Here is a 10,790-nt window from a genome sequence, read left to right on the forward strand (position 1 = left end):
AAAATAAACTTTATAGTGATATCTATTTTCAATCTGCACTCTTGTGGTTTAAAAATTTACAAAATGGTAGCTTGAGGTTTAGCGAACACATGCCAAGTTGACTAACAGTGTTAAAAGTCAAATGGGAGTTAATTTTGTACTTATATTTATTTATTTTATAAATTAACCCATTTATTATTTAATTATCAAATGTAAAAAGTAAAAATCAAATACGTCATCTTCTTCATCTCTCTTTTATTTCTTATTTTTCTTCTTCTTTCTCTCTCTTCTCTATCTCCTCTTTGTTAATTTCTCTCTCTAAAATCATATGAATTTCCATAGACTGTGTACATGATTTTTATCTTGGTAGACTTCATGTAATCTTGTTTCGCGAAGTAAAATCGTCATTTTATTAATACTTTTCTCTTCGTAGACTTCACGTAATCATTTTTCGCGAAATACAATCGTCCTTTTATTGTTACTTTTCTCTTCGCAGACTTAGCGTAATCTTCTTTCGTGAAGCCAAATCGTCATTCTTCATGCTAACACGACTTAATTTTTGTGAAGGTGATTGAATACAGAACATCAAATCCAAGTATCCATTTAGATTGAATACAAAGGGATCAATCATAGTACGCGGTGTACTGGGATGTAGGGGAGGTGAGAACCTGCCGATTTTTTTTTGGATTCTTTCTTGAAAAGGAAATAAAAATCACCACAAACTTTGGGTTTCATTTCTCATCTCAAAATGACGCTTATTCCGCCGATTTTTCTTGCTTATAATTCCTTCTGCTTTTGGGATTTAGGGTTTAGGTTTTGAATTACTGTTGCAATCTAGTTGTAAATTTTGATAATGTTGTGATTTAAATGTTGTTATTATTGCAATATTGTTGTAAATTTTGATAATGTTACAATTATTGTCTTAACCTTGTTGTTATGCGTTTTTTTGGTTATGTACTACTTCGTATATTTCGCAATATACAAAGTATGTGAAGATAATATTGCTTAAAAACATGTCTTTTACTTCGCATATTGCCAAATCTGCGAAAATAAAAGTTATTCTGCGAATTAGTATGTTTTCGCATGCTTGGCATCCATCACATAATTTTGAAATTCAACAAAATTAAATAAAGATAACAATTGATGATAGGAACAACTTTAGAAACACAATAATTGATCATCCAATCCTTCCTTGTTTTTTTCTCATTTCTTATATTATAGTTATATTTCCAATAAGCAAAATCCCAAATAATTGCTGAAACATCTATGGATAAACTTCAATAATAGATCTTAAACCCATAACTGGGATTATCTTGTAGCTACTGAAACCAGCAGCAAAGAAGAGTTTAGACCATTCTTTTTCATTCCTTTCCTTACCAGTAACCAGCACCATCATCAGCATATCAAAGAAGAGTTGTGTTTCAGTGGTTACATTATCTTCTTTCTGATTCTCTTTCACCATATCTATGATAATCACCTTTCCTCCTCCCCTCTCTTTAATTGCTTTTTTGCATTGATCCAATATCTTCAAGCATTCTTCGACGCTCCAATCGTGCAAAATCCACTGCTCTTCACGGATCAAACCTCAGTGAGAAGTAAATCGAAAATTTCCTATATGAATATGCAATAAGTAACAATTGCATAATAAATTGACAATAATGAAAAAATAACTACAATTAGGGACGAAAGTTTCGGTTGCTAAATATATAGGTTTAGTAATTATATTCAGAATCATTCAACACAACTGACGAAATCTGTTGCAGAGCTATCCGTCGTAATGATTTTTCCTAAATATTATATCCATCAAGTAAATATACCTTTAACAAAATTGCATCTGCAGGAGGAACTGAATCAAACATGTTGCCTGCAACAAATTTCAGATTCGGAGTGTTATGGAGGCCGTCCACCACTTGTGGAAGATCAAGCACAGTGCATTGAATGTGAGGAAATGCTTGAGCTATGGCTTTGGCTACAGTTCCAGTTCCACCTCCAACATCAACTATTGAATTCAATCCATGAAACACCTCTTTCCCTTGATCTATCAGAATACTAGTAACAAGCCGAGAATCACCAGCCATACCTTCGTTAAATAAATTATTGAGCTTAGAATCTCGGCCAGCATAATCCCAAAATCCCATCCCATGAGCAGTTTGAAAAGGAGAGGGGTCTTCATTAAGAAACCAAGTGCTACTAAAATCCCATGGTTTTATGCAAATAGGATCAAGCATAGCCAGCAAATATGGTAAGATACTAAAAGGGTTGTCCTTGAGGAGTAGCTGAGATGAATTGGTGAGAACATACCCTTCTTCTTCTTCTTCTCCTTGTTCATCTTTTTTGGTGTTGATTTTTGCTAGAGCAAAGATACCAGAATGAATCAAAACGCGCATCAAGCGAGGAAGGCAATGAGCTTTGCTTGGGTGGATAGATAGAGCAGCATTGAGCTCAGATATGGTGATTGGTTTGGGATGAGTATGGATGATTTCTGGGATGCCTAATTCAACTGCACATTTAAGAGACATGGAATTAATGAAATTGAAGATGTGGTTCCATATGTGAGCTTGAGCTTCAAGAAGCTCACAACTTTTATTCTTTGAATCACTCAAATTAACCATATTGATGCAGTAGTTTTTTGTGTGCTTGCAAGTAAATGTGAGTTTAAAACACACAATATAAAGAGTTTTATCTTTTCAGGTGTGTTAGGTTGTTCTGTTGTGATTTTTCAAGTGAAGATTCAAGCATTTTATAGTTGTTATGGTAACCTTATATTTGATTTTAAAAATAAGAGTTTAAGTGTTTCCTCAACATCTCTCCTATAAAAAAAAAAAAAAACCCGGTCTGATGCATTACGCATCCTCGCTGAGCAAGGTCCGGAGAGGAGTCTCACCACAAGGGTTTATGGGGACAAACGTTTCCATCCTAATTTATTTGGTAAAAGACCGCTCCTAAGACTCGAACCCATGACCTCTTGGTCACAAGACCACAACGTTTAGCGTTTACCATCTCTTCTATACTTGTTATAAATAAAAAGTAAGTTTTTATAAAAACAATGGATGTATTTTGAAAAAGTAGTTTTTGTAAATCAAACCAGCCCTCAAAATAGGGTTTCTTATGATCATAATCTCATCATACAGTTTACTATATTTTTTTAATTTTTGTTTTTATAAAAAATTATGGAACCTGTGTATTCACTGTCAACTCTGAGAAGTCGGTATAGTACCGATTTCTCAGACATTGAAAAAAACAACCCTGAACATTATTATCTAAATAGTAATCTTCTCTTCTTTTTTTTTTTTGAAACAATAAATAGGAATATTATATGTACATTCCTAGAAAAATAATATTCTATGTCCATAAGATTACTACATTCTCCTTTATAATAATATAAATATTTCTTGAAATACATTTACATATATGTTAATAGAGTACGTGTCTGTTTGTTTTCATTTCTCGTAACTATCTTTTGGCTTTTAAATTTAAACAGCTGAGAAAAAGCGTTCCGTACAAATTCGAAACAGCTGCTTCTTAGATCAACTAATATCTGCTATTTAGCCGTAACAGCAAATAACTTACAATAATGACAAACAGCAAAAATGAGTAGTTGAAATGAACGAGTCCTATGTGTCGCTTCAAATTGTTTTATGCGTTGAGATTTTGAAGATTTTATATATATATATTTTAAATATCATTATTTAATTTTGGGTAAAGTTTTAAAATATTCTCTACCTTTAAGTTTTGTCAAATACTTATCTATGCATTTTTTTTCCAAATAGGAAGTGAAGATTTCTTTTTTTTTTAGGATCAGGAGATAACTGGGACTTTTGTTACGACTGAAAATTTAATTGTCACTTTATACATTCCAAATATTATTAATATCTATGACATTTAATGTGTTACTAATATAATTACAAACATTTTGTTAAAATCCTAACAATTAAGTTTGTTATATATAAGTTAATCATAATTTTTTTTGTCAAAATATCTAAAAAGTTATAATGTATTTATAAATAATCAGCAAAAAATGTACAAACTATTTCGATAAACTTATTTGGAATACTCGATGTGACAGCTAAATAATAATCAAACCAATTTTTCTAAATTTTCGGAAGCCTAAGACTAAAATTGAACTTGTTTAGAAACTTTAGAATTAAATTTATATCATTTCATATGTTATAGCTAAATCTGTATTTCTCATATAATGTTAAGATTACATATGATAGTTATTCTTATTTAGATAGATTATCTAAAAATATTTGATAGATATATCAAATCATTATTTGATGATCAATATAGATTAATTTTACTGTATAAAGAATAAAATTTAGTATAAACGTTTTCTTCAAAATAGAGGATGCTAGTGTACATGTGCTTTTCTATATAATGTCTGAGTTGACAGTGAAACCCTTCATCTGTTTCATAACTTTTTATAAAAAAGAATTAAAAAATTAGTAACTCATACCTCAATCACGAGTTACTTTGTAAATTCAAAACCGGTACATCTAGTACCGGTTTTCCTCTAACTGCCCTCGTTAACATCAGCCTTATGGTAGGAAAAATATTTAACCAGAGTCCGTATGAGGAATTATCCTTATAAGGAGCCCCATTTTGAGGGAAATCTGGAGTTAGTTAAGGCTGTTGGAAAAAAAAAATGAAAAGAACTTGTTATTGAGAAATAATTTGTTGGAAGCATGGTTTCCACTACTCTAATCATGTTAGATTTTTATGATTTGAGTTGTTTAAACTTGTTGAAAACAAATTATCTCTGAATAGACACATTTTTCTCAGCCCTGAGTACAATTTTTAATAAAAAATGTATGAAAGTTTTTAATTGTCTAATTTTTTTTTTTTAAGAATGTTCATTAAAATTTACTTTTGAAAATTAGAAATTAGTTTTTAATAAATTGTTATAAATAATAATTAAATATATATCATTATAATGGTTAGAATTCAACTTGTCGAATTACTATTAACTGTAATTTTAAATCTTCCCAATATCAATTATGTTTAAGATATTTAATGCATTACTAACAAAAATTATGTTAAAATACTAAAAACTAAATCCGCTACATATAAGTTAATCATAATTTTTTTTATCAAACTGTCTAAAATATATTTTACTGTCTAATTAACATAATTATAGAAAACCAGCAAAAAAATGTATTAAATTGATTCAATTTATCGACAAACTTGTTTGAAAAGTTCTATGTAACGGCTAAATAACAGTCAAACTAGTTTTTCAAATTTTCGGTAGCGCATTGGTAAAATTGATTTTACTTGAAAAACGTTAGGGTTAAATTTGCATGATTTCATATGTTAGGGCTAAATCTGCATTTCGCCTAAAACGTTAAGATTAAATATTTATTATCTTACTAACAAAAATTATGTTAAAATGCTTAAAACTAAAACTGGTACATACCAATTTATCACAATTTTTTTTATCAAACTGTTTAAAATATTTACTGTGTTATTAATATAGTTACAAAAACGAAACAAAATATGTACAAAACTACTCCAATTTATCTGCAAACTTGTTTGGAATGTCCAACAAACTAGTTTTTTCAAATTTTCGATAACATTTGGCTAAAATTGATCCTTCTTGGAAACGTTAGGATTAAATTTGCACAATATCATATGTTATTGGCTAAATCTGCAATTCGTTTTAAACGTTAAAGTTAAATATTTGGCCCTTATCACATAATTTATTAGTCACTTTCTTTTTATCTAACACACTGTTTAGACTCTCTATTTTGAGAAACACATTATAAGGATTCTATTTTTTGTAACTCTATTTTGAAAAACATTGACAAAAGATAGAGACCTTATAGTGTATTTTTTAAATAGAGTGACTAAACAGTGTGTTGCCTAAAAAGATGCGAACTAATATATATTTAATCAAGATTCATATTTATTAAAATAAAAAACTAATTTCTAATCTTTAAAATAAAAGTTTTAATGAAAATATTTTAAAAAAAAATATGTACATAACTATTTTTTAATTTTTTTAATATACTAATTTTTTTTATATATATAAAAATGGTTATACTTTTGTGGGACTATTTTTAATCATGGGTTAAAAACAATCCTTTATGGAAGAATAATTATTAACCATTTCTTAAATGGGGAATTATTTTCTCCATTACACCATTTAGGTGTTTAGCCCTTCCTCTGATATTACTGGAATTCCTACTGAGCAAACTATCATGATACTAGGGTAGAGACAGCCTAGAGCCCCTTTTGGTCTCTAGCACTACCCTTGAGTAATAGTGGTGCAGTCTCGATCATCCTTCTAAGATCGTTAAATTAGTATTTATATCATAGGACGTGATTGTATAACACAAAATTAAATTTGCACGGTTGATCTAAATGGTAGTTGAGGGCTCCTCCACAACCATATGGTTCCAGGTTTGAACCTACTTCTCTCCGGCTTTATCTCATTTTAATTTTTTCTCTTAAATCCCCCAAAATGTGTTTTTACCAATTATAATTTTATCCCATTGTAATTTCCCCCTTAAATCAAAATGTGTTTTTATCTAATTATAAATTTTTTCTTAAATTAAAATGTCAATATTATTGCCGAATTTAATCATATTTTTTCATCATTATTATTGATTAATTTTAATTTTTTCCTTTAATTAAAATGTCAATATAAATACTCAATTTATAAAGAATAATATACTTTTTTAGGGGTTTTAATTTAGAAAATTAGCATTTAACTTATAGAAAATTAAACATGTCTACACTTTTCACGTTAGACACTTTTGATTTTTTTATCAACACACTAAACGAAACAGTTTTATCATACTGGAGACCAAATTTTTTTTGTCTAGCCCTAACGAGCTGAACTCTAAAAATTACTCCAAATCGTAGGGCTAAAATTAGCTCCCCTCCAGATATGAAATCCTGGTATACATGTCTTTCCTTAGTGATATATATCATAATGGTATATACAATGAAAATAATAAATTTTATGACAAATTGCTTTAGTTAACAGTGAAGTTTGAATTTGATCCAATTTAATAATATTAAACTATTATTTGTATTATTTACTAGAGTTAACACACTTTTAACCCCGAAGATTGAATTGTATTTTTTTTTTTTTAACCGAATTGTATTTTTGTATCTACAAAAATTAATAAAATATTGCATTATCGTATAACACATGGTTTCAGTATGTGTTAGAATAATAATAATAATATTAAACTTAAATGCAAATCTGATCACGTGAATTGTCTAGTGTTAAGACAAATGAAAATTTCCAAAAAGATAAGAAGGGAGGTCAGGGCTAAATGTTAAAGTTTGTGATATGTAATGTATTCCATGTGATGCTCTATAAATTAGAGTTGATTTGGTTTTGCGAGTTTTTTTTTTTTTTTTATAAAAGAATAATTGAATAAATTAATAGGTTTAAAAAAAAAGATAAAATGGGTTACAATTAAAGACCGTGAAAGTAAACCCAAGTGCCCACGCGATTAGCTTCTCTACTAACGAAATTTTGGATTTCCTTTGCAAGAGCTCGAAAATCTGTCAAAATAAGGTCCAAACTCGAGTAATTTTCTTCCTCGTCTTGTAGTAACGCTTTGATATTTTAGAGCTGCTTATTATATTTTAACAAAAATTATGAAAGAGCAATAAAATATTATATTTTAATATAACGTATTAAGTTTGAGTACTTTTTCAAGTAACCTCTATTGGAGATGCTCTAAGAGCAATTTTATTTCTAACGTTTTTTTTTTGACAACTTATTTCTAACGTTATTAGTCAAGCACAATTATAACGTTGCCAAATTAGATCAATTTCATATGTCATACATATATATTTTATTTCTTATTTTGTACCATTTGTACTAGTTACCTATTAGTTGATTCTAAAAAAAAAATTACACTTGTGATTTAATACTTGAATTGCAGATTAATATATTTAAATTCGACGAAATATTTTGATTTCTTTTGTCCAACTCGTATAAAATACTGTATAATTTTTAATTTATTTTTTAAAATAATTCAGGTCTATTCATAATATTATGATGTATTAATAGTAAGTGATAAAATGCATAAATATAAGGGGTAGATAATACCATTAATGATTAAGAACACAGTTTGATAAATTAGTTCTTACATTTATCGACTAGCCAATATAATAATTAATTACTCTTTACTGTCCATATTATTGATAAAATTGGTACAAAACGTCAGTGTTACAAATATTTTTCACCTTACCGTTATTTCTAATATATATATATATATATATATATATATATATATAGTTGCGTTCACATGGACCATGATGACCACGTAAATTTGGTCATTCACCATCAGATCTAGGCGGATTACACTACAAGAAAATCTGTAGTTAGGGACTGAAAATTCGGTCGCAATTCAGTCCCTAAATACGTTTACTGACCGAATTTTGTCAGTTACCGACGGAACTCGTTCGGTCCGTAACTACCTGGTCGGTAACGTTAGTGACGAATTTTCCAGTTCGGTCGTAAATTTCATGACGAATATGAAATGGTCGCAAAAATTAGTCGCGATGTTACAGACTAAATATTCAGTCGTAAACCATAAATTTTGGTCGGCAACTGTGCTTCGGAGATATTTCCAATTCTTACTTTAGCGACGGAATTGACGTATTTCCGACGAATAATCAGTCAGTAAAATCTACATTTTTTGTTTGAAAAGTACTAATTTTCAATAGAAACAGAAAATTAAATTTGGATTGAAGAGAGTTCCTTTCCAGTAAAGGAGTAACTAAAACATAAATGCATAATATTACTGACTAAAATATTGAAATCAACATCAAAATTTATCGTGTAATCTACAAAGCATGTTCAAGAATCCAGCCGTACATAGAAGTAATACAAGAAATAAGCATAGATAAACAACCCAGTCGATCCACCGAACAGAAAAACCTGTAACAATCAAAACATTTTGTTCACTAACCCACATCTAGGACATCACACAAAAGTAGTCCATATTTGTCTTCACCACAAACACAAGATAAGATTCATGCACGATACAAAAAAAAAGAAGGGAAAAATGGAAAATGCGAAGTAGAGAGGCAAATATTATATGCACAAATCATGTGAGGCAAACTTCCCTAATGGAAAACAAAGGATATCCAACACATCATGGACATAAACGTTAACACAAAATGATTTGTTTGGAGTGTGAACATGATATAGACCTGATTAAAAAATAAACACTTGCATTTTGACAAAAGGTAAGAGACAAAGAAGACAAGTTTTATGCATTTTGGTATGATAATCAAGTTTACTAATGGACCAACAACTTGAACATATATGACCTTGTTTCCAGTTTCAATATTGGAGAATACAGAATCCAAGTTCTAGAAGTTCAACAAGTTCACTCTATCTATATAATCCAATTAATCAAATTAAAAAACACTATATCTCAAGTTAGACAACTATTTGGCAGTTCCCTGCGTATAAAAACTAACCTTTGCACCACTATTATCACCCTCCATTGCCATTGCTTTTTTCGGTTTTCTTTTTCTTCTTTTTTACTTGCATACAAAAATACCCAACAAACGTATCAAGTGGACCCCTAATTCATAAATAATACCAAGCTAAGCATCAAAACATGCATTGACTATGTCTCTCTTTATTCTATTTTAACTTAATATAGTAAATCATTTTACTTCAATTAACGATTCAGCCAACTCCATCATACTATAAATTTTCTTTGGTAAATATAACCTTTCATTAAAAAATTCACATTTCCTCGACTTCTTAGTCATTCCATTTGTAACTATATTAGTCAAAGGTCTACTAAATTTACCATGAAAAAAATTTCATTATATATATAAATAGAACTAGAATGCCAAAGCCGTACCACCAATGCCTAATGTACAAATTCGAGGAGAAATTGGTGCCCCCTTATAAGACAATATTTGACAAAATTGCAGATATCTTTTTCATCTTCAACAGCCCTGTCAATGATTAGTAAAATAAGAGGGATTGAGTCAGTTGTTTCGGCCAAGAACTTCATAGCCTGCATAGTGTAGAATTGATAAGTGCAGAATTATATGTCAGGCCTTAAATCCAGAAAAAGAGTCTTACCTTCATTACAATAGTTTTGTTATCCCACACATTATTGCAACAAGTGATCACCTGCAACAGGTAAATACATCATAATCTTCAGTAAGATAAGCAGTCTCTTGAAGGAGTAATGATATTAAAAAGTTCAATTTTGATAGATAATTGCATCATTCACATAAAATTTCATACTAAGTTCTTAGTTACCTATATGTATCAAAACAATAAAAGTCAACAACATGAGTTCAAATTTTCAATATAATTGGAATTATAGCTACCTAAGGCTTGGGTTTTTTTTTTTGAAATCCCATATTGGCCATGAGTTATAATCATCATCATCTATTAACAATTTCCAAATTGAAAGTTGAATGAATATGCTACCGACAGTAGACTCCTAACAAATGTCAAAATGTGCAAACTTAACAAGATAAAACAAAAATATCAAGCATATCATAATGTTAAAGCTTCCTCTGTTATCAGAGATATAAATCATTTTAGCATCAACAAACTGTTTAATTTATCTTGATCATAGACCCAAATCTATATATAAGAACAAATTCAAAATTAATCTCACCTTTTCTTTCTTTAGTGCTTCCCAACTCATCTCCCCCATGTCTTCTCATGTAACTTCATCACTCATCATAGCTGAGCAAATAACTGCATTGTGGTAAGCATTTCAATGAATAGATTACCTTATGACAATAACAACACCTTAAATTCATTTTATATAGGTCACCTTATGACAGTAAGGTAAGCATTT

The 10,790-nt window shown here is 29.4% G+C and overlaps 1 protein-coding gene across 1 annotated transcript; it reads right to left on the reverse strand.

Moving 5' to 3' along the window:
* Positions 1-1,242: 1,242 nt before the first annotated feature.
* On the reverse strand, positions 1,243-2,592 carry LOC136230207 (trans-resveratrol di-O-methyltransferase-like). The gene is made up of 2 exons (XM_066019193.1): positions 1,797-2,592; positions 1,243-1,543 (listed from the first exon to the last, which is right to left on the reverse strand). Exons 1-2 carry the CDS (start codon positions 2,589-2,591, stop codon positions 1,244-1,246), a joined length of 1,095 nt encoding a protein of 364 aa, XP_065875265.1. The 5' UTR covers position 2,592; the 3' UTR covers position 1,243.
* Between the last annotated feature and the right edge of the window lie 8,198 nt (positions 2,593-10,790).

The sequence above is a fragment of the Euphorbia lathyris genome, chromosome 5 (assembly GCF_963576675.1).
Source record: "Euphorbia lathyris chromosome 5, ddEupLath1.1, whole genome shotgun sequence".
NCBI classification, from domain to species: Eukaryota; Viridiplantae; Streptophyta; class Magnoliopsida; order Malpighiales; family Euphorbiaceae; genus Euphorbia; species Euphorbia lathyris.

What these genes read in the sequence shown, in the direction of transcription:
- LOC136230207 (XM_066019193.1), bottom strand. Translation starts at nt 2,591, where the DNA reads ATGGTTAATTTGAGTGATTCAAAGAATAAAAGTTGTGAGCTTCTTGAA. An exon ending in CAGATGCAATTTTGTTAAAG is followed by an intron (nt 1,544 to 1,796) that starts GTATATTTACTT and finishes CGTGAAGAGCAG; the next exon opens with TGGATTTTGCACGATTGGAG.